General features: G+C 41.6%; 1 protein-coding gene across 6 annotated transcripts; it reads left to right on the top strand.

Moving 5' to 3' along the window:
• Nucleotides 1-313: 313 nt before the first annotated feature.
• Nucleotides 314-23501, top strand: SPATS1 (spermatogenesis associated serine rich 1). 6 transcript variants are annotated; one of them, XM_043907622.1, is made up of 8 exons: nucleotides 314-399; nucleotides 747-923; nucleotides 10063-10207; nucleotides 13029-13153; nucleotides 14460-14621; nucleotides 18607-18727; nucleotides 19942-20004; nucleotides 23069-23501. In XM_043907622.1, the coding sequence occupies exons 2-8, from the start codon at nucleotides 809-811 to the stop codon at nucleotides 23214-23216; spliced, it is 879 nt and encodes a 292-aa protein (XP_043763557.1). In that variant the 5' UTR covers nucleotides 314-399; nucleotides 747-808; the 3' UTR covers nucleotides 23217-23501. The 6 variants fall into 6 exon arrangements, with proteins under 6 accessions (XP_043763557.1, XP_043763556.1, XP_043763558.1 ...); XM_043907621.1 differs by having other exon boundaries at nucleotides 387-479; XM_043907623.1 differs by lacking the exon at nucleotides 314-399 and having other exon boundaries at nucleotides 646-923; nucleotides 23069-23184; nucleotides 23357-23501.
• The last annotated feature ends 935 nt before the right edge of the window (nucleotides 23502-24436 follow it).

Below are 24436 nucleotides of genomic sequence, written 5' to 3' on the forward strand. Positions count from 1 at the left end.
AAAATTGCCTGAAGAAGAACCACAATTAAAAAAATAAATTATTTGTTTACTTGGCTGCACCGGGTCTTAGTTGCGTCTCACAGGATAGTTCCCTGATCAGGGATGGAACCCAGGCTCCCTGCATTGGCAGAGCCGGAGTCTTAGCAACTCGACCACCAGGAAAGTCCCCACAGTTCTTAAAAAGAAAAAGAAAAAAAAAATCATAAACACAAAGTCAGTTTTCCACTGGTCCTTGCCCACCACGCCCGACAGGGCTAGAGACTCTGGTTTTGCTCCTTCAAAAGACTCCATCACGTGCGGCGGGGGAAGCTCAGAGGACCGGGAAGCACCGCCTGGCGGGAGGCGGCGGCGCGCGTTGCTGGGCCGGTGTCCTGGCAACCCCGGAACGCGCCTCCGCGGGTGAGGCAGGTGGCCGCGGCGTCCCTCTTGCCCTTGGCTCTCGGATCCTCGGCCTGCAGTTCGGCTCCCGGTTGGGTTTGGTGCGTTGATGTCGGCCGTAACCTCCTTGGAGGCCTCGGAGCGTAGAGCCAGGCCCCCGCTGGGGGCAGGGGTGGACCACCCAGCGGAGGAAGGGAAGGAGCCTCTCGGTGGGCGGGGCGAGGGCCGGGAGCTCCGAACCCGGAAACGCCCAATCAGAGAAAGCGAGGGAAGCCTTGATAAAGAGGCCAGCCCTGCCCTCTCGACTTTCAGTGGCCCCTGAAGTTTCTGCTTCCTTTGATTGATACTTTTTTTTTTTTTTTACAAAGGTCTTTTCTTTGTCTCCGGTTCGCTTTTTAATATTTAAATCAGCATCTGCACGGCTGAGTCCATGGACGCTGGAAGCGGTCCTGGGGGCTGTCGTCTCCGCCCCCTCCATAGCAGAGACCTGAAGAAGGTTCAAGACAAAGGAGACTCTGACATCACCACGGGAGAGAAGAGATACAGTTGAGTTTAAAAAAATCTGGAGGGCTGACTGGGATTTCGTTGCTCCAGCTAAGTACACTGAGCCAGAAGCTATTGTTTGACGTTTAAAAGAAGGCTAGTTTGGGACCCTGTAATAGGGACTATTTGTATTGATACTGTCTGTATTAACCCAAGATCTGGTAAGGCAGAGAGCAGCATTAGGAGTTCTCATAAATGACCTCCCTGGATCTCCTGATATATCTCACCGAGAGGTATATTACAAAGAATGAAGGAGGACATAGGTCTGACCTGCCCAGTGTGTGAGTCAATACATGATAAAGCTGGGATTTAACGTGAGTCTTCTGGTCTCCAAACCCAGGCCCCCTCTTTTTCTTTCTCTTTGCTCGTGTATCAGATTTGTGGCACTGTTTTTTGGATGGGACAGCTCAGGTAGAAATGAGGAACACTTTAATGAAAGGTTTAAATTAAACAGTGGATGGGCGCTCTGTGATTGATTTTTATGGCTGAAGAGAATGTTTAGGGGTACATTTGCCTTTAGAGAACAGTGCTGTGGAGCAAAACATCCACAGTCTCTCAGGAAACCCCCGAGTGAGTACATGTAAGTGGGTAGCCTTCATGCCGCAAAAAGAGAGTGTAGAACGTTCCATCTCTGCCCATTAGAGCTTGGTCTTTGGTCTTCTGTATTCCAGGTCTGTGATTCCCTCCATTTACAAGTGCAGGGAGACGGTGGCGGTATGATTTACTACCTACCCACAACTGGGGCTTCCCTGGTGCCTTTGATGGTAAAGAATCTGCCCACAATGACTGTGGTTCAGTCCCTAGGTCAGGAAGATCTCCTGGAGAAGGGAATGACATGTTGTCACTCCAGTATTCTTGCTTGGAGAATCCCATGGACAGAGGGGCTTGGTGTGCTACCATCCATGGGGGGCAAAGAGTCGGACACCACTGAGTGACTCAGACTTTCACTTTTTCTTACAAGCAGGGGCCAGTGGAGCAGTAGAAATTAGAGCCACTAATTGCCCAATGTGGCTAGTTCAGCAAGGAGAAAAAGGTTCTGGGATTCTAGCTTTAAGCTCCAGAATGTTCCGCAGTTTTCAGGTTGACCAGGCCTAAAGAAGGATGCTGCTATTTTAAGGGTGGGTAAAAGGGTTTCAGGTTTCTAGGTTAGGGCTCCTGGAAGAACACCAGCCCCTGAGGTTGCCACGCCACGTTAACCAGAGACCCATGGCTTCCTTTTCTGCTGGAGAGGTGTATCTACTCAGGAGACCACATCTGAGCTCAGCTTCACATGGAGTCCACAGGTTTCAGTAAGGAAAGGAGCATGGATCCATGAACCAGCATAGGCTGAGTGCACAACTCTGGGTGTGTATGCATTTTTCCAGCAGAGAGGACCCAAGACTTTCTTTATTTCTTGGGGGGGAGTCTGTGATTCAAAAAAGGGTTAAAAACCACTGTCCTAGATCTTTTGTTTGTTTGTCGAGCAGATAAACAGGGATTGGAAACCGAGCGTTTGGTTAAAGAGTATTCACAAGAAGCTAACTTGGCTTGCTGTATTATTTTCTCCCCGCCAGACAGTGCTATTGTGTAACTCAGCTGAGATGACAAGCCTTGTGAAAGTGCCTTGGTTACGTAAGGTGTTATTCCTGCCTAACGGAAATGGAAATAATTATTGTGAATTTCACAGATGGTACCAAAGAAACAGACTTGCGTCTGAAACAGATTTTTTTCCCCCCTCGATTCCTTTCTAGTCATCAAAACTTTCTCTTAGGTTGGACCATCTTTTTTTTTTTTTTGTCTCGAAGTGTTTTGACTTAGGATTTTCAAGTTCATGGCTCACTGCATATCTTTTGCATTTGAGTAAAAATGAGCATGATAAATGGTGACCCTTTGAAGAAGGATGTTCCTTAACTTACCATGTCTCAGGCTACAGTGCTAGATAGAGAGGTGGGGCCGGCAATTGTGAGCTGGGCACAACAGGTCACTGACTTGCTGAAAGTAACTTGATGTTACTTTACACAGCGGAGGCATCAATGTCAGAATGGGAGGGTTTGGACTTGCATTTCCAGTCCTCTTCTCCCACCTGAGGAGATGTGGAGAGGCAGCCTGGGGTCAGGCTTACGTGTCTCCAGGTCATGTTTGAGGCTGAGTTTCTTCTAGGAATTCCCAGAAGTCAGCCGGGTCTGGAGAAGTGCCAGTTGAGCAGACAGACCCCTCTTCTGGCCCTTGCTGGTCAAAGTCTGCAGAGTCTGCTGTTAGGCAGCTGCAGGCCGCTTTCCAGAATGTTGCCATCACAAAACTTCTTAAGTAAACAGGGAAATAGGCTAAATTTGTAGATATGATTTCACTGGCTTGCTGCTTAGGGTTGCATAATATATTTACATTTTACCTCTCAAAATAAAACAAACCCCAAAACTTGTGAGAGGGCCCCCTCTGATACCATCCTTAGCAAACAATCCTTGCTTTGGTGAATTCGCTAGTCCCCCTAGTGGCCGAATACAATATACAATGTGAACTATTTAGAAAAGGCAGTCCCTGTTAAAACCTACGGGCAAGTATTATCATAAGTAAATGCTATGATAAGTAACTCAAAACTGATATGAGGCTCAACCCAGAAGACATCTCTGCTCTTAATCTTATTTTTTCCTTTACATATTTGGATCCTTTCTGCATCTTTATATATACATTTCATACCCTTTTCAGAGATAGGTTACTGAAAGTAGAACCTTGGAATGAAAGAGCCCTTCTCATAGATTTTGGAGGACATAAATGGGCAAATTACTCTTCAGTAAGATGGAGATTTTTTCAGTAGCAGTGTACAAGAATGTCATTCCTCAAAGCTGTGCCAGCCTTAGGTATTTGTAAATGGATAGCAAATAATAATGATATCTTGTTTTAAGTTCAGCCCTTTTACTAATGTAAGGATGAATTTTTTTCCCCAAACATACATTGTCTATATGTGTGTGTTTAGTGAATTACCTAATTATGTCTTTTGCTCTTTTTTTTTTCTGTTGGTTATAAGATTTTCATCTTATACATTTTTAAAAACTCATGCTTTGTCATGATTATTATTAGCTCTTTTTTATCCTGTATGTTATGAATCTATTTATAGTTTGCTATGAAAGTTTTAAATGTGTGTGTATTCAAATCTATGCATTTTTTTTTTGTCCTGTATTTGATACCTTTCTTAGAAATAACTTCCCCACTCTAACATTATTTAAACATTCACTTATTTTTTCAGATACATCTTTTAATTTTTGTATTGAAATTTGTAATTCATTTGAAATTTATTTGGGGATAGGGGAGGTTTAATTTTATTTTTATTCCAAATGGTTAATTAGTTGTTACAGAAATATTTTTTTGAATGATCCATTCTTTCTTCACTGTGATAAAATGCCACTACTACCACATAAAATTTTATTCTAGCTACATTTGCTGTTTTGTTCTATTGATTTATCTGTCAGGGTTTGTGTCAGTTCCATCATGATTATTGCAACATTAAATTACATTTTTTGTTGTTTTGGTTTTTTGGCTGTTCTGTGTAGTACGTGGGGATCTTAGTTCCCCAACCAAGGATCAAACCCGTGCCCCTTGCAGTGGAAGCTCAGAGTCTTAACCAGTGGACCTCCAGGGAAGACCCTAAACTACATTCTATGCATTATACTCCATTGCTCTGTAACCTTGTGCAAGTTATTGGATATTTCTGGTACTCAATTTCTTTATGGGTAAAATTATTTCTGTTTTATTTGTAATTATGGCCTCTTTTTCATTTCTTATACTGTTTACTTATATTAAAAATTTTTTCTTGAACTTTATCTACATTTTTAATTTTTTTATGAACCGCTAATTCTCATAATCATCTTTATTTCATTCATTTCTGCTTTTATTTACTTATTTCTTTCCTTATCATTTTGAGGCATTTGTCTTTTCCCCCTTATATCTTGAATTGAAAGTTTAGTTCATTAATTTTAGAATCTTTGTTTTCTGACACTATAACCTGTCACTTGTAAGATGGACATTTTTCACAGCTTGTGTCTCTGAAGTTGGATGGGTCTTACCAGTGCCATGGGCCCAGTAGCCCCTGTGAAGTAGCTGGTATACACTTTGCTGGATGAGCAATTAATAACACAGAGGTGTGTCTGTGGTTTGGAAGAAAATTCCAGAGGCACTTAAGAAATGCTCTGTCACCTATATTCTTGTTGCATTGAGATCAATTTTGGTGGAAAATGTGGACATTAGGGATTGAGGTGAAAAGTGATTAGTAATAAGACTTTTGAATGTGGGTAAGGTTTAAAAATGCCTTGTGCTCAGTCGCTTAGTCTTGTCCGACTCCTTTCCCCTGTCCATGGGTTTTTCCAGGTAAGAATACTAGAGTGGGGATCTTCCTGACCTGGGGAGCAAACCCGAGTCTCTTGCGTATCCCACATTGACAGCAATTCTTTACTACTAGCACCACCTGGAAAGCCCCACGAGTGCCTTTAGCCATTTCATTTTGCTTTTATTTTCCTTCTTTAAATATGCACAGGATTAAAATCTATATCTAAGTACGTCTAAAAGGATTCTTCAATAAATATAAAAGTCCAAAGTGATAAAGCATGTGTCATAATTTAACTGGCAGCCTCTGTTCTTTGTGGTCCATAACATAATAATGTTTTTACACCTGATGGTGTCTTACATTCAGTAAAATACAGTGTATGCATTTAAGGCTCTCGGTTCTAATTACTGCTTTAGTTGAATCTACAAGTTTTGATATATTGTACTTATGTCATTGATCATTAAGTACCTCATGAGTCACATTATGCTCTGTTCTATTATGTGAAATGTTTGGAGATGTGGTTTGAGTTTCCAAGCTTATCGGTGTTTTTTGACTGTCTTTTTTTTTGGCTGTCTTTTTATTATTGATTTTTAATAGTATTGCATGTGGTCAGAGAGTGTGGTCTGTATTATGTTCTTGATACCACCTTTGTGGCTCCATATCTGGGGCTGCTGGAGACCTGTGCCTTTTCTTCACAGCTCTGCCCTCCACTGGGTTCCACTCCATCCCAACCAGTCACTCCTCAAGCAACCAGTTGGCCCTCATGTACGGAGGGCTGCCCTAGGCTGCATGCCATGCTGTGCTTAGTCGCTCAGTCATGTCCAGCTCTTTGCGACCCCGTGGACTGCAGCCCGCCAGGCTCCTCTGTTCATTGGGATTCTCCAGGCAAGAATACTGGAGTGGGCTGCCATGCCCTTCTCCAAGGCATGGCTCAGGGCCTTGTGCCAAAACAGCTCCTCCCACACTTGGCTGGCTCTGAGAATCACCCGAGGTGCTTCTTAAACATACACATTCCCCAGTTGCCTCCCACCTCTCCCCATAAGTTGGCTTGGAGCCCTGGAATCTGCATGTTGAACAAGTGTCCCAAGTTGATTCTCATCATTGGATGCATGTGGAGAATCAAGAAGAGGAGAAGGATAGAATGAGTGCAGTGATGGAACTGGGCTTGAAGAGGAGGAATTTCACTGCCAGACATGAGCCTAAGAACTACTGAGCGAGTGAGGCTTCTTCAAAATGTGGATTCCCAGGATTCACTGACCAAGATTCCAGTTTGATGGGTCTGTAATGGGATTTGGGAATCGGTATTTTTGAATTATTTCTTATTTTTTAATGTTTTATGTTGTTTTTTCTCCCACCACCCCCATTTAATTTTTTTAATATTAATTTTAATTTTTATAAAATTTATATTTTATATTTTAATTTTAACTTTTATATTGGAGTGTAGTTGACGAACAATGTTGCATTAGTTTCAGGTATACAGCAAAGTGATTCAGTTATACACAGACATGTATTTACTCTTTTTAAAATTCTTTTCCCATTTCTGTTATTACAGAGTATTGAGCAGAGTTCCCTGTACTTTACAGCAGGTCCTTGTTAGTTATCTATTTTCAGTTCAGTTCAGTTCAGTTCAGTTGCTCAGTCGTGTCCGACTCTTTGTCACCCCATGAGTCGCAGCATGCCAGGCCTCCCTGTCCATCACCAACTCCAGGAGTTTACTCAAACTCATGTCTATTTTAGCACCCCCTTTTTCCATTTATTCTGGTAATCTGTATTTTTTTTCTTTTTTAAAAAAGTTTTAATTTTATATTGGAGTATAGCCAGTTAACAATGTGATAGTTCCAGGTGGACGGCAAAGGGACTCAGCCATACAAATATATGTGTCTATTCTAAACTCGCCTCCCGTCCCAGGCTGCCACATATCATCGAGCAGTGTTTCCTGGGCTATACAGTAGGTCCTTGTTGGTTATCCATTTTAAATATAGCAGTGTTCATCCCAAACTCCCTAACAATCCCGTCCCCCGTCTTGCCCCACTCAGTCAGTCAGTTCAGTTCGGTCGCTCAGTCGTGTCCGACTCTTTGCGACCCCATGAATCGCAGCACGCCAGGCCTCCCTGTCCATCACAAACTCCCAGGGTTTACTCAAACCCATGCCCATCGAGTCGGTGATGCTATCCAGCCATCTCATCCTCTGTCGTCCCCTTCTCCTCCTGCCCCCAGTCCCTCCCAGCATCAGGGTCTTTTCCAATGAGTCAACTCTTCACATGAGGTGGCCAAAGTATTGGAGTTTCAGCTTCAGCATCAGTCCTTCCAATGAACACCCAGGACTTATCTCCTTCAGGATGGACTGGATGGATCTCCTTGCAGTCCAAGGGACTTTCAAGTGTCTTCTCCAACACTACAGTTCAAAAGCATCAATTTTTCAGCGCTCAGCTTTCTTCACAGTCCAACTCTCACATCCATACATGACCACTGGAAAAACAATAGCCTTGACCAGACGGACCTTTGTTGGCAAAGTAATGTCTCTGCTTTCTAATATGCTATCTAGGTTGGTCATAACTCTCCTTCCAAGGGGTAAGCGTCTTGTAATTTCATGGCTGCAGTCACCATCTGCAGTGATTTTTGGAGCCCCAAAAAATAAAGTCTGACACTGTTTCCACTGTCTCCCCATCTATTTCCCATGAGGTGATGGGACCAGATGCCATGATCTTAGTTTTCTGAATGTTGAGCTTTAAGCCAACTTTTTCACTCTCCTCTTTCACTTTCATCAAGAGGCTCTTTAGTTCTTCTTCACTTTCTGCCATAAGGGTGGTGTCATCTGCATATCTGAGGTTATTGATATTTCTCCTGGCAATCTTGATTCCAGCTTGTGCATCTTCCAGCCCAGCGTTTCTTATGATGTACTCTGCATATAAGTTAAATAATCAGGGTGACAACATACAGCCTTGACGTACTCCTTTTCCTATTTGGAACCAGTCTGTTGTTCATGTCCAGTTCTAACTGTTGCTTCTTGACCTGCATACAGGTTTCTCAAGAGGCAGGTCAGGTGGTCTGGTATTCCCATCTCTTTAAGAATTTTCCACAGTTTATTGTGATCCACACAGTCGAAGGCTTTGATGTAGTCAATAAAGCAGAAATAGATGTTTTTCTGGAACTCTCGCTTTTTCGATGATCCAGCGGATATTGGCAATTTGATCTCTGGTTTCTCTGCCTTTTCTAAAACCAGCTTGAACATCTGGAAGTTCATGGTTCACGTATTGCTGAAGCCTGGCTTGGAGAATTTTGAGCATTACTTTACTAGCATGTGAGATGAGTGCAATTGTGCGGTAGTTTGAGCATTCTTTGGGATTGCCTTTCTTAGGGATTGGAATGAAAACTGACCTTTTCCAGTCCTGTGGCCACTGATGAGTTTTCCAAATTTGCTGACATATTGAGTGTAGCACTTTCACAGCATCATCTTTCAGGATTTGAAATAGCTCAACTGGAATTCCATCACCTCCACTAGCTTTGTTCGTAGTGATGCTTTCTAAGGCCCACTTGACTTCACATTCCAGGATGTCTGGCTCTAAGTGAGTGATCACACCATTGTGATTATCTGGGTCATGAAGATCTTTTTTGTACAGTTCTTCTGTGTATTCTTGCCAGTTCTTCTTAATATCTTCTGCTTCTGTTAGGTCCATACCATTTCTGTCCTTTATTGAGCCCATTTTTGCATGAAATGTTCCCTTGGTATCTCTAATTTTCTTGAAGAGATCTCTAGTCTTTCCCATTCTGTTGTTTTCCTCTATTGCTTTGCATTGATTGCTGAGGAAGGCTTTCTTATCTCTCCTGGCTATTCTTTGGAACTCTGCATTCAAATGGGAATATCTTTCCTTTTCTCCTTTGTTTTTTGCTTCTCTTCTTTTCACAGCTATTTGTAAGGCCTCCTCAGACAACCATTTTGCCTTTTTGCATTTGTTTTCCATGGGGATGGTCTTGATTCCTGTCTCCTGTACAATGTCACGAACCTCCATCCATAGTTCATCAGGCTCTCTGTCTATCAGATCTAGTCCCTTAAATCTATTTCTCACTTCCACTGTATATTCATAATGGTTAGAATACTAGCAGCCATAAGTTTGTTCTCTAAGTTTGTAAGTCTGTTTCTGTTTTGTGAATAAGTTCATTTGTATCATTCTTTTTTTTAGATTCCCCATTTTTATAAGGGATGTCTGACTTCACTCATATGACAATCTCCAGGCCCATCCATGTTGCTGCAAATGATGTTATTTCATTTTTTCTAATGGCTTGAGTAATATTCCATTGTATTTATGTCTCACATCTTCTTTATCCTGGGAATCTGTATTTTTAACAGGCCTCTCAGGTAACTCTGATGCAACAGTTCTTACCCTGAGAAACTCCAGCATGGGGGTATTGTGAGAGGACAGATTTTGTAGAATTTAAACTTTAAACTTTGTAGAGTCACAGGCAAAGTCCTCTTAAGAGTAAGGTGTTTGGTAATAGAGTTGGGACTTGACAAGTGTGGGAAGGATGTGATTCACTTGGTAAATGAATTTGAGAGGGAGTTGATAGGAAATGAATAAAACCTGGCTAAGGGGTAGTCCCACTGGTGGATGGTGGGAATTTGCAGAGGTGCCCGGCAGATGCCACACATGTGAATCATGAAATGGTAGGTGGAAGAGCAGTCATTCTAAAAATGTACTCCAGCGTCAGAGAAGCCTGACTCTTATTTCTGAGAATTTTCTTATAGTTTTTTTTTTTTTTTTAAAGAAATTATTTACCATCTGGGGAACAAGATCAAGTGGGAGGTAGTTTCATGAATGTAATCCAGTGGTGATATCTATGTGTTGCAGATACCAAGCACAATGATCTTCTGGAATCTAAGGGATGCTTTGCCAACGTAACATCATCTGGCAGAAGGGTCAGCCCCTCCTCTACTGAAACAGGTCTGAGTGTCGGTAAGCCTCTCAGCCCTTGCAGAGGCCTTGTCCACCTAGAGTAAGTAAGGGTCCAGGGAAGAGCCGTAAACATTGGGGTCAATTCTAACCAAGGGACCAACAATCTGAGAGGGAGTGCAACGTGTTTATAAGAGCATGGATTCCGGAGCCAGGCTGGGTTCACATCTCACTCAGTTGGTATCTGTGTGAATTTGGGCAAATTACTTCACCTCCCTGGGCCTCAGCTTTCTTATCTGCAAAATGGAGAGAGGGTAATACTTCAGGAGATTGTTGTGAGGATGAAATGAGGTAATACATATAAAGTGATTAGAAGACTCCTTGGCATAAAACACAGACTGTGCAAGGGCTGGCTATTATGAAGGTGAAATTAAACTACGTATTTTTGGGAATACAAATATATACACACAGGTGGTAAACCTTATAAAAATATTCATTTATGTCATTTTTGTTTTTGGCTGCATTGTGTCTTAGTTGTGGCAATTGGATGTTCCTTGTGGCGTGTGGGCTTGGTTGCCCCAGGGTGTGTGGGATCTTAGTTTCCTGACCAGGGACCAAACCTGTGTTCCCTGCATTGGAAGGCAGGTTCTTAACCCCTGGACCACCAAGGAAGTTCTGGTGGTAAACTCTTAAAGAACAGCAAAGAAATGGTTACCATGACAGTCAAGAGTCAGGATTATGGTTACCTCTCTGGGAAAGGGACACAGATGGTTTCTGGGGAGTGGGAGGAAAGGGCTGGCCATGCGTTATTTCTTGTCTTGAATGTTGGCTTTATAAGTATTTGTAACACTGTGCTGTTTTATATACTTTGCTCTGTTTGATTTCTTATGATACAAAGTCTTAAAAAGCTTTTTCTAACAGTTTTTGTTGTAATGAAGGTAAATTAGTGGTTTCCATGGTGGCTCAGTGGTGAAGAATCCTCCTGTTAATGCAAGGGACATGGGTTCAATCCCTGGTCCAGAAAGAGCCTACATACCAGGGAGCGACTAAACCCTTGCACTCCAACTGCTGAGTCCATGTGCCCTAGAGCCCGGGAACTGCAAGGACTGAGCCCTCGAGCCTGTGCTGAGAAACAAGAGAAGTCACCTCAGTGAAGAAGCCACAGCTGGAGAAAAGCCTGTGTCGCAGCGAATACCCAGCACAGCCATAAACACATAATTAAATTAAAAAATAAAGTTATTTAAGTTCATTATAGGAATTTTGAAAATATAAAAAACAGTATAAAAAACAACCACCACGGTAATCTCATCACTTAGAGAATTGGTGTTAACGTTTTTTATATGCATGAAAGAAAAATCTATTTCTAATGCATGGAAATATGTAATTATTTTTCACAGTTAAGATCCTATTATACTACTTTTTTGCAAAACCTGGTTTTTCCAACTCTGCATTTACCCGCTCTTTCACAGTCACCTGTTTATCTGTCCATGTCCTCTTCCCCTTGACCCTAAGCTCCTGAGAGCAGGGACTCTTTGGATCCCCAGTGTCTAGAGCAATGCTTGCCCCAAAATGTACTCAGATACGTGTTTGTCGAGTGAAACAAGTTGGTGGATAGTCCTAAAGTTCTTTTGGAATGTTTCCTTTATCTTGGCAATGTTTTCTACGCAGTTAATTCAGCAAACACAAATATATAAAAAGTATTTAGGAGAGCCATATATCACCCAGTGTCAAAGTTATCATACATTTGGAACTGGGAGGGTGGACTCTGAGTTGTTGGCTTTTTTGCTTTATCTGCACACTATGGAAGTTCAAAGACATTAGTATGGGACTGTTTACTTAAAACTGAAGTCGGGCTATGCAAGACTGTGAGTTATGGACCCAGGGTTCTTTATGATTTTTAGGCAACATAGTCCAGAGTTAACCTGCAGATCCAGCTCGGCCCCTCTCTAGAATGTGCTTTGTGAGTTTCTTTGAGGGCTCATTTCCTTTGTAAATGGAAATGATGCTACTGGCCCCACCTATAGTAACAGGATTTTTTTGTCAGCAGCAAACAAAATGATCAACATGAAGTTGGTTTGAAATGATTCCAATATCAGGGTAATATAATATTATGAAAAAAGATTCTATGACTTGATAACAGATAACTCTACCTGAAAGCATTGTCCAAGGCCATCTATCAAATGCTAGGCCACTAAGACCAGAAGTGATGGCTTTTTCTGTTGATGCCCACAATAGCTCATTGCAGGCATTTTTAACTGCCAGGAAGTTCTGTACTAAACATAGTGCTCTGTTATTATAGCCATTTCAGTCGAGGCTTGTTTTTGATTATTTCTTTCTCTTTTCTTTATACTGATTGATTTTTTATTTCCATTTAATGATTTTATTGAACATGCATTTTTTGGTAGCAGTTTTAGTTGAAGCATAATTCATATACCATGTAATTCACCAGTTTAATAATACAACCATTATCACAGTCAATTTTAGGACATTTTTATTGCCTCCTTAAAGAAACCTGTCACCGTCATGTCCCCATCCCTCCAGCCCTGGATAACCATTAATTTTATCTCTGTGGATTTCCCTGTTCTGGATATTTCGTATAAATGGAGTCACCAATATATGGTCTTTGTGCCTGGCTTCTTTTATTCAGCCTAATGTTTAGGTGTATGCCAGGAGTAGAATTTCTGGGTTATATGATAATTCTATATTTAACTTTTGAACACCAAACTGCCTTTAAGCATGCATCTTTGGAATATATTTCAATCCCCTCAAATTGTGAATAAATAAATTATATGCTCATGGGCTTTTAGTGAAGAGTAGTCCTAGTTTTCATACATGAGGGCAATTCTGGTGTAAGAGATGTAAGATCAGGTTGTAACTTCCAATTTAAGCACATTGACATTTTCATCCTTCTGCTTCCTTTCCAGCCCTGCTGCAGAGTTGGATCTGAAATCCTCCTCCTCACATTCTGATCACTCCTCTGAAACTTCATTGCCTGAAGTCCAAAAGGATAAATATCCCCAGGAATTCAGCCTGCTCAAGTTGCAGACAAGTGAGTAGATCATAGGTCCTCTTCCATATACCACCATGCCCAGGGTCTTTGCAGAAGGCTGCCATACTGTTGGGTGCCATTCACAGAAGACCCACTAGGTGCCTGGCACTCAACATACTTCCTCTCTAATTCTCACAACTCTGCGGGGCAGCTACTGTTATATGTTTTGCAAAAATAATGCCTTATAAACATAAAAGTACTATAATAAAATATTAAAATAATAAAGAAACATGTAGAGTATGAAAACCCCTTCCCCAATATTTTCTAATCATCCCCCTATTCTGCTCCATAGTTGTGAAGAGCTTGATATCTATTCTTCGAGAATTTTGAAATGTAAATGTATATGTATTTGAAGTATATTTGTATGTGTATAAACATATATATGTTTAATATATATATATTTATGGATTGTAATATACCACAATATTTTCACTGATAGAAAATAGTACACAGATTATTTTCAAAGTATTGTTTTCACTCAAAGTATAAATAGATCATGGATCCTTTCTGTGTCAATACATATAGACCTGTGTGGCTAATACAGACCTACCTGTTTTACACAGAAGGAAACTGAAGCTGGAGAGATTCAGTCACCCACACAAGCACACATAGTTAGGAAGTGAAGGGATGGGATTAGAACTCAAATATGCCTGCCTCCAAAGCCTCTGGTCCTTCACGGCCACCAAGGAGACAAGAGTTTCTTAAGCAACCCTAGAGCTGTAAGCTGTAGGAGATCTTTTACCGTTTAAAATCACTTGAGCAGTTTTATAGGAAAAGGGTCGGATGAAGAAACAGAGGCACTGAGAAGTCCAGTAGCTAGCCTGAGGTCTCAGAGCAGCCTTTCTCCTTGGTCCTAATCACATCGCATCTCTCTGGGTTTCTGTAGCCTGTGCATGTGCCATCTGGTTAAGATGCCATGGGTGTTCCAGCCCTTCCCCTGATGGGCTTTCTATTCCTACACATTTATTAGAGTGAAGATTGGCTCACAGATGCTTGTAAAACTCTCTGAGCTTCCTATCCCATACATCACTTTCAACCATAAAACTGGCTTTATTTTTGAAAGGGAAGGTAAAAAGGAAACAAAGAGCCCTCTTAGATAGCTTTCTCTCTACTTCCCTTCTTTTGTGCCTAGTCCCATAGAGGTTAACACTGCCCCTGATGTAGAATTACGGAACTACACACATTGATACAGGTCGTGTAGCCAGATAGAGCTGGGGGTGGGGGTGGGGCTTCACACTATTTTGTTATCCAGCTACACTGTGAGGCTGGGAGCAGTGCTGATGGAAGCATTTCTGATGTCTTGCAGAAGATGGGCAGCGTCCTGAGTGGACATTTTATCCAAGGTTTAGCAGCAACATCCACACCTACCATGTTGGAAAGCAGTGTTTCTTTAACGGGGTCTTCCTCGGCAATAGGAGGTCTCTGTCAGAGAGGATCGTGGACAAGAGCCTTGGGAGAAAGAAATATGGTAACATTTTCCTCCTGAATTTTCATTGTGCAATGCCCCAGAATACTCGTGAGTTGTCATTCCGGTGGCCCAGCATTGTGTGGCTGGGGCAGACCTAGGGGGTCACTGTGTCATCCAGGTGCAGCCAGGAAAATAGGAAAGACAAGGGGGTGGTTGGCAGGCTGCACTTTCTGGCAAAGAATTCACACCATATGCTGATCCACATTTTTGTTTTTCTCTGAGTTTCATAAAATGCTAATGTGATATTTAAGTCATCAGATAAGTTGTCTCGGATACTTATTAATAGAAACCTCCATTGAAGTCCGAGGAAAAGAATTCATGTTTCAATTAGATGCTGCTTGTCACATGCATTTAAATCATATTTTCGATTCTTTACAAGGAAAACATCCTGTAAACCTTAGCTTCAGTGTGTGTTGTTGTTTTGTAGCTGATTTAATGAAAGGTAGATGTGATGAGGAAGTGTATATATGTATCTCCTCAGCTGGTGATTTGGTGAGTTCTCTGTTCCAACTTAGCCATCATAAGTTTATTGAAAGACCCTAAAGAGTTTCTGAATACCAAGGGACCATTTATGGCACACACTTCTAAGAAATACCTGTATAGGAGTCAGCAAGTGCTTCAGGGAAGAATAAGATTGCTGTTGTAGGAAAATAGGGCTTCCCTGGTAGCTCAGTTGGTAAAGAATCTGCGTGCAATGCAGGAGACCCCAGTTCAATTCCTGGGAAGATCCGCTGGAGAAGGTATATGCCACCCACTCCAGTATTGTTGGCTTTCCCTGGTGGCTCAGCTGGTAAAGAATCCGCCTGCAGTGTGGGAGACCTGGGTTTGATCCCTGGGTTGGGAAGAGCCCCTGGAGAATGAAAAGGCTACCCACTCCAGTATACAAAGAGAAAGAAATGGAAACTTCTCGGTTTTCTTTTGAGTTTTAAAATAGACTTTTAAACTCACAGCAGAGACAAGTAGTTTTGAAAACCAAGGCTTTTCCTTGGGTAGTTGTTATTTACTTGCTAAGTCATGTCAAACTCTTGTCCAGCCCTATGGACTGTAGCTCTCCAGGCTTCTCTGTCCATGGGATTTTTTAGGCAAGAATACTGGAATGGGTTGCCATTTCCTCCTCCAGGGCATCTTCTTGACCCAGGGATTGAACCCATGTCTCCTGTATTGGCAGGTGGATTCTTTACCACTGAGCCCCCAGGGAAGCCCTTGCATGGATAGAGAATACCCCAAAAGCCAGACTAGAGGAGGTGAGAAAGTAGTCACTGATACGGGGACTTTGAGGAGTTCTGTGTCCTACCCAACTTCTGAGATCAAAATCTAGTGGCTGAGGGGGCGTGAGTCTAGTTGGGGCTTCTGCCTCACAGGGTGGCTGGGGGAAGACCTTGAGCTTCCAGGTGAAGTGGCATCTCTCCTGACTGTGCGCAGACAATGATGATCTGGGCAATGTTTGGGGAGAAAGCCCCCTGAGGGTCTCATCCATCCAGGAGACGTGGATGAATAGTAGCATTTCTGTGCCCTATAAAGACTGTGGAGCTTAGGACAGAGAGAAAGAGAGAGAGAGAGAGCAAGCGAGCAAGCCAGGAGAGCTGTTGGTACAGCTGGAATGCCTGGAGGCCGCCGTAGGGTGCCCTGTCAACCACCAAGCCAGGGGTCATATGGGAATAAATGCGTGTTTCACCTGATGCATGGCAGACAGGGATGGCTTCAGAGGATCAGACTAGATGGCCCATTTTAGCAGACAACAGAAATAGATGCCAGCTCTCAGAAAGCAGCAGGTACCTGTGTGGTTTGCAGATGGTGACCCAGGACTCAGAGCCTTCTCATAGATCCTGATGTCATGTAATCCTGCTGTGCACATTCTAACTTCTCACTCCTGAGATGCAATCCTAGGGAGGAACAGCAAGGATTCATTAAACTGGTTTAAATCTGGAACAATTGAGAAAAACCAAGAAGGGACTAAGTTTAGCTGTCTATTACTTAGGCATGCTTTTGGCCACAAGTAAGAGAAAAATCAAATTATCAAAGACTCAAATTGTAAGATATCTTTAAAGTAATTAACAAGAAGCTTTGGTATCTAGGTGACATATATGGTCTGGTTGTCCAATGATGTCATCAAAGTTACAGGCTCATTTTGGATTTTTTGATGTATTACCATTCTTCGTAATTTTGAATTTTTTTGTCTTGATGCTTGTCCCCTTATAGTTACAAGATAATTGTTATAATTCTAAGCATCATATTTGTATTAAAGACATAAAAAAGGAAAATCTGCTGTTGCCTTCCCCTTTTAGAAGGAAGGAAAGTTTTCCCATATGGTCCTTGGGAGACTTCTTTGTCTCACTGGCCAGAACAGGGACAACTGCAAGTATATATTAAAAGTAGACGACGAGGGCTTCCTTGGTGGCTCAGTGGTAAAGAATCCGCCTACTAATGCAGGAGACATGGGTTCCATCCCTGGCCTGGGAAGATCCCACATGCTGCAGAGCAACTAAGCAGCTAAGCCTGTGTGCCACAGCTATTGAGCTCTAGAGCCCAGGAGCTGAAACAACAGAAGCCCGAGCATTGCAGCTAGAGAAAAGCCCGAGCAGCAACCAAGACCCAGCACAGCCAAAAAGTAAAGTAAATGAGGGACTTCCCTGATGGTCCAGTTTCTAAGACTCAGTGTTCCCAAAGCAGGGGCCCGGGTTCAATCCCTGGTCAGGAAACTAGATCCCACATGCTGCAAAAAAGATTGAAGATTCCCAAGTGCCACGGCCAAGACCTGGCCCAGCTAAATAAATACAAATATGTAAAAAAACTTTCAAAATAAATAAAAATTTTAAAAGGAGTCCTGTTTGTTGGGTGTAGGATTGCGCAAGGCAGTCTTGCAGGCCAGGATTATTTTCTTAGGAGATGCATCTGGTGTTGGAGGTGCATGTTTAAATGACCATCCCGTACCAGCCTGACTCCCTGTGAACTCATGTGGTTAGTTTCTTGCTCCTGGGGCATTGGAAGGGGCTGGGTCGGGTGTCAGAGCATGGGCTGAAGTAAGTAGTGTTTACTCAGCATCAGTAGACTTTTTCCTGACTCCTCTTCACCAGGAAGGCCACCTCCCACTGCTGCACCACCTCCGTCTATTTTTTTTTAATTAATTATTTTATTTTTGGCTTGCTGGGTCTTTGTTGCTGCACGAGCTTTTCCCCAGTTTCAGTGAGAAGGGGCTACTCTCTAGTTGCAGTGCACGGGCTTCTCATTCTGGTGGCTTTTCATGTGGAGCACGGCTCTAGGGCTTCAGTAGTTGTGGCACATGGGCTCAGCAGTTGCGGCCCCCAGCCTCTAGAGCACAGGCTCAATAGTTAGGGCACACGGGCTTAGTTGCTCCACAGCATGTGGAATCTCCCTGGACCACAGATCGAACCCATGTCCCCTGCATTGGTAGGCAGATTTTATCCACTGCGCCACCAGGGAAACCCCTGTCCTAGTCTTTGAGTCAGAAGGAGGAGCCAGGACCCTTTTTAGTTGAGATCCAATCAGAGAGGCAGAGCCCCAGTTAAAATCACCTCTAATCCCTGAGGAATTCAGGGATTCAAAATACACTAATGCTTAGGAATGAAAAGATTTCAAGGCAGAGTTTATGCTCATCATTGCAGATAACTTTTGATTCATCATTCATTTTAAACCAAACCATTCCATCCAAACCTAAGTTATTGTTCTTTCCCAGGGTAAAGTAATCATAACACCTTTAAAAAAATGTCTTAAACATAGGCTCACACTTTAAAAAAGTTTTTTAATCTGTTTTTTAAATTTATTTTTTACTTTTACTTTATTTCAGGCTCACACTTTTCATCTCCTCAAGGTGAAACAGTCATAAACAGAGCATTTAAGACATCTATATGTACCTAATGATAAAACACTAAATTATCCTATTTCCATTGTCATGTCAATACTAAGAGCAAATCTGTGGACTATTTTCAGCTCTTTTTATGATTTTGTTTTTAAACACCATTCACAGTTCTTGACCCCAGGAATGGAATCCCAAAGTTAACTCCAGGAGATAATCCATATATGTATCCAGAACAGAGTAAAGGCTTCCATAAAGCAGGATCAACTCTCCCGCCAGTGAATTTTTCAATGTAAGTGTATGTTAATACTAGCATTATTTAGTGAAATTTAAAGGAATTGTATTTCTCTCTGCTACATATAAATTATATTTTGCAAGGGGCGAATCTCAACAAGACATAGTTGGTGAAAATTTCTAAAAAAAGTCCACGTCTATTTCCTTAGTGTATGTATATATATGTATGTGTGTAATTGAGATCATACACAGGATCTTGACTACAAAAAGGTGGTTGCTAATTTTGTTCCTATTATTACTACCACACATATGAAGGCTTCAATTTTCATTCTGAATCACATTGTTGGTTAGTAGGGTTGACTTACACTTGGAAGTAAGCATTGACAAGAAAGGGAGGGTCGTTAAGTTAAAAGAAAAATAGTTGGTGTAGTACATTAAAAATATTTTAGAAAATTAATCATGTCCCAAAGAAAACAAAACCACTAATTTGAATACATGCGCCCCAATATTTATAGCAGCAATTATTTACAATAGCCAAGATATGGAAACAACCTCAGCAAATGAATAGATAAACAAGATGTTTATATATATATATAATATATATATGTGTGTGTTATATATATGTACATATATATATATATACAATGGAGTGATACTCCACCATAAAAAGTGAAATTTTGTCATTTGCAACAACATGGATAAACTTGGAGGTATTATGCTTAGTGAAATAAGTCAAATTATAGAAAGACAAATACTGTATGATATCACTTATATATGGAATCTAAAAAGTAAAACAAACTAAAAAGTAAATATAACAAAACAGAAAGACTCACAGATATAGAGAAGAAACTAATGGTGACTAGTAGGGAGAGGGTATTGGGGAGGGGCAAGATACAGGTGGGGACTGAGAGATACAAACTACTATGTTTAAAATAAATAAGCTACAAGAATATAAACTACAGGGACTATAACCAATATTTTATAATAACTACAAATGGAGTATAACCTTTAATAATCATATATCACTATGTATCCACTTTAAACATATTGTAAATCAACTATATACCTCAATAAAAATTAATCATGTTTGTTTTAATGATGTTTACAAAAAGCGATAAAAAAAATACTAAGAATTATGGCCCTTAATGGTTTTGAAGTCTATACATGGCAATTAAAACAATAAAATAAGACACTGTATTGAACACAGTGAAGTATTGATATCTTTGCCATAGAAGCCATACCAATCTGATGGTTGTCTTTTCTGATTTTCAGAGTGCCTTATGAAAAGAAATTTGATACGTTTATTCCACTTGAGCCTCTTCCACAAATCCCCAAGTGAGTTATCTCAACATATTCCATATTATCCCATCTTTATGAGCACATCAATTATTTATTTTCTCCTATGGAGGAGCTCATAGACACCTGAGGCATAGGGACCTTTTGAATCCTGGTAGTTGGGTGAGGCAGTTTGAATGGAGGGTTTATGGTTTTGAAGGTCAAGTGTCTGTGGAGTCTAGCCACTTGGCTGCTTATATCTTTAGTAGATATGATTAACAGACTGCCAGATGCCACGTGTTATTCTACCATGAGGGATTTTATGTGGAGAAACAGTCAGGGTCCCTGCTTTCCAAAACACAAGAGTTTGTTGGGAAAGAAAAGACATATACTTAAATAAGTGCAGCCAGGGAGGATGGTTAAGAGTTTGAAGAGGCATAGAGTAAGCTAGTATTTCTGTATTTGAGGAAAGTATCATTCCTCTGATCTTTTCTTTTTAAAAAATATTGTTTTTATTTATTTGGCTGTGCTGAATCTTTTAGTTACAGCACGTGGGATCTTTAGTTGCTACATGCAAACTCTTAGTTCCAGCCTGTGAAATCTAGTTCCCTGACCAGGGGTTGAACCTGGGTTCCCCTGCATTGGGAATGTGGAGTCCCAGCCACTGGACCACCAGGGAAGTTCTCATTCTTCTGATCTAATAGTTTAGCTCTGCTCCATTCTGAACCAAAATATTTTGATATGTAGGTTATTTTTATTTTTTGAAGAATTCTGTCGTTCCCACTGATAGTTCCCTTTTGACTAAAGAATTCCTTAATAGGGAGATTTTCTAGGTAGGAGAGCTTTTTGGCTTTTATTTTGTAATTCATTCTTACTTGTATTACCTTGTGATCAGAAAATATTGTTTTTATTATTTTTATCTTATGGAATTATCATAGTTTTCTTGTGAGCTAATATACGTTCAGTTTTGAGACTCTTTCCGTATGAATTTTAAAGTGCATTCTAGGGACTTTCCTGGTGGTCCACTGGTTAAGAATCCACCTTGCAATGTAGGAGATGTGGGGTTGATGTCTGGTTGGGGAACTGGTAAGATCCCACGTAATGTGGAGCAGCTAAGCCCATGAGCTGCAACTAAGACTCAATTCAGCCAAATAAATAAATAAGTAAATATATATTTTTAAAAAGGAAAGTACATTCTATTTTATCAGGATGCAAATTTAGATACATACCCAGAAGATTTATCTTATTGTTTATTGTTTAGTCCCTATTTTTTCTTACCCATTTTTGTCCACTTGACCGCTCGTTTGGTCTCCTTGGACTAAGAGTTGGTGTGTTAAAATGTCCAAATATTAGTGTGTTTCTGTCTTTATTACTAGTAGCCTTTAGCACTGCAAAAATATCTTTCTTTTTTCTCACTTAATGCATTTTGTCCTGTGTTATACTAGCCAGATATTAAGATTACAACCCTTACTTTGTTTTGTTTGCATTTGACTAATATGCTTTTGCCCATTCTTAGACTTTCAAATTACTGTGTTTTATGTCTTTCTCTCCGAAATAGAACTGGATTTTTCTCTGTGAGTCAATTTGAAAAGTAGTTTCTCTAAGAGGTGATTTAGGGTCACTTGCATTTATTGATTTGACAGACTTGATTTAAATTCTGTCAGAATACTTTGTTACATGTGTTATGTATATTATATTTACCCTGAGTCTTTCACTGTTTTATTTCAACAAAAGTTAAAAAATTATTTCTTTGGATGTTTAGGAATGCTTGTGTTTTTTGTTCTACTGGTTCTTTATGCTGATATCTTCCTATATTGCTTTTTGCCCTGATTTTTTTAGCTGGGCTTCTAGTGGGTTGGCCAAAAAGTTTGTTTGGATTTTTATATAAGATGTTATGAAAAACCTGAACAAACTTTTTGGCCAACCCAATATTATTGTGTTGTCAGCTTTAAATGATATCCCATCTATTCCTACATGTGGTAATCCTCCTCTGTCTTCTTACAGGGACTTCCTTACCTTCAGCAGGTTTATCAGGGTGTTTTCTCAATCATAATGCATTTCTCCCCCCAAATATGAAAATTCTAGCAGCCAAAAAATGAAAGCATTCTTCATCTTCCTGCTCTGACTCATCCCAGGAGTCAGACTTCCTAAGGCCTCTTGGATCACACACAGCACAGCTCAGCATATGCTCTTTCAAATCTCAACAGACCTGGGAGGATGCCCGGTATCTGTATTAGCTGAGGTCCCAGCAGAAAGCAGAAGGCAAACTTTGCTGGGATTCTGAAGACAGTTTAATGAAAGGACTGTTTACCAATGAGTGAGCAGGTTGTGGGAACTCACATGGGAGGGTGAAGCACCCAGGGACTCCCACCAGTGGGAAGCTGTTACTAACGTCTAGGTCTGAACAGCAGGAGAAGGGCTCATGGTTCACAGAGCAGTGAGAGAATGGAGAAGGGCTGCTCTAAAGGCACTGTGGCCGTGGAGAATACAGCCGCTCCAGAACTGGGGTACCTCAGGAGACAGGGTGGGAGTCAAGGAACTCAGTAAGACACATCTCAGTCTCTGTCTTTGCACCTTCTGAACTCCTGTGGGTGCTTCCTACTAGCCAAGCCCAACTCAAAGGTGGGAGCAGGGAGGAGTCAAGCTGATGCAGGCTACCGGGTTCAGATTCCTGGGCAGAGAGGGACACAAAAGAGACATGGGTTTGGGGCAGGGACAGTGACGACAACTAATATGACAGGTTTTTAAAAAATATTTATTTATTTGGCTACATCAGGTCTTAGTTGTGGCATGCAAAATCTTTTATTGCGGAGCTCAAGCTTCTCTCTAGTTATGGCACATGGCTTCCAGAGCATGCAGGCTCAGTAGTTGAGGCTCACTAGCTTAGTTGCAAGGCATAAGGGATCTTAGTTCTCTGACTTGGATTAGCCCTCGTCCTTTGTATTGGAAGACAGATTCTTAACCATTGGACCACCAGGGAAGTCCCAATATGGTGCTTGATGTTGACACCTGGTCTCTAGAATTGGAGGCCTTCTTACTTTTGGAGGATGGAGTACCTTGTCTCCTGAAGGTGTTTGCAAATTTGCATCAGGCGGACTCAAACGGTGTTGTTTTCTTCCCACAGCTTGCCTTTCTGGGTGAAGGACAAGGCCAACATGCTGAAGAGCGAGATAAGAGAAGTCGAAGAGCTTGACAACTGGCAGCCAGCGATCTCCTTGCTACACAGTTTGCTACCTGCTGGTGGGTCAAAGGACTTTCAAAAAATAGCATAACAACTGGAGGCAACCCCGGAAGAGCAGGCTTGAGGTGGCCCCTGGGCAGATGTCACGGCTGTGGGTTGCTGTCAAGTATATGTTCGAGAACTGTTGGTCTTGTGATGGAGCACAGCCTTTAACTGTGCCTCTATCCACAGGTTCTTTCGACTTTCCAAGACAGTCCTGAACAGAAACAGGTCCAGGAAGCAGGCACTGACTGGCCCCTGGAGAGCCTTTTCCTGTTGATTGCTTCTGTTAGTGCAACTGTTCTAAATCAAATGTTTGACTTGGATGCAAAATCACTGTGGTTTGCCTTTTTAAACGTTGTTATTATTTTTTGGCTGCGCCGCGCCATTTGTGGGATCTTAGTTCCCCGACCAGAGACTGAACTCCGGATCTCGGCAGTGAAAGCTCGGAGTTCTAACCACTGGACCACCAGGGAATTCCTTTCACTTGTATTTTGAAAACTTTACTGATAGAAAAGTTTTGAGAATCGTACAACAAACATCTACATGTTCTTCACTTAGAATCTACAGTAGTTAACGTTTGTCCAAAGGCATACACACTCTTTTTCTCATATTATTACTATTGTTATTTTGCTCAGTTATCTGAGAGTGAATAACAGGCATCATATCTCTTTACTCCTACATACCTATTATACTTCAGAATGGTCAATGGTAATTGACTTCTTAGTACTTCTCCTAAGGTCAAGGGTAATCTGGTGGTTCACAAGAACCAGCTAACAGTGCAGGGGTGACATCTGGGAGTAGCCTCTGAGTGCAGGGCACCCAAGTCCTGGGCCAAGCCCCTGAGAAGAGCAAGGCGTTGCCTCCATGGAGTCTTTGGACTCATTCCTTCTCCCTTGACCAGACTCACTCCTCTCTCCCTTGACTCATCCCTTCTCCCTTTGGTCCCCTGCCTTGGCCCTCTCACATCTTTTTGTCCTGAGACCTTTCTTCCCATTTGGGCCTGAAATGCACTAAAGGCACCCCCCGGCCCCATCACCCCTTGTAGTTAGAAGTTCTGATGCTGATTTAGCGCATCTACTGGCCAAGTTCGAGTGGACTCTGGGGAAACACTGGGAGCCCACTTGGGATGTCTTGTGTTCTTCCAACACCAGGGAGCTCCACAGGGGTTATGGCCTGAGCCTCCCCGGGGTGTGGGGTGGCCACTACTGACTTGAGGCTCCCAAATCTGGACTTTGTAAGAAATCCATGAAAACTAAACATTTTGTGGTG

Source organism: Cervus elaphus, chromosome 7 (assembly GCF_910594005.1).
Source record: "Cervus elaphus chromosome 7, mCerEla1.1, whole genome shotgun sequence".
Taxonomy (NCBI): domain Eukaryota; kingdom Metazoa; phylum Chordata; class Mammalia; order Artiodactyla; family Cervidae; genus Cervus; species Cervus elaphus.

Excerpts from the sequence above, each read along its gene's own strand:
- SPATS1 (XM_043907622.1), top strand. The coding sequence starts at position 809 with ATGGACGCTGGAAGCGGTCCTGGGGGCTGTCGTCTCCGCCCCCTCCAT. Across the intron at positions 924-10,062 it reads CACGGGAGAGAAGAGATACA|ATACCAAGCACAATGATCTT; the intron begins GTTGAGTTTAAA and ends TATGTGTTGCAG. Across the intron at positions 20,005-23,068 it reads CCTCTTCCACAAATCCCCAA|CTTGCCTTTCTGGGTGAAGG; the intron begins GTGAGTTATCTC and ends TTCTTCCCACAG.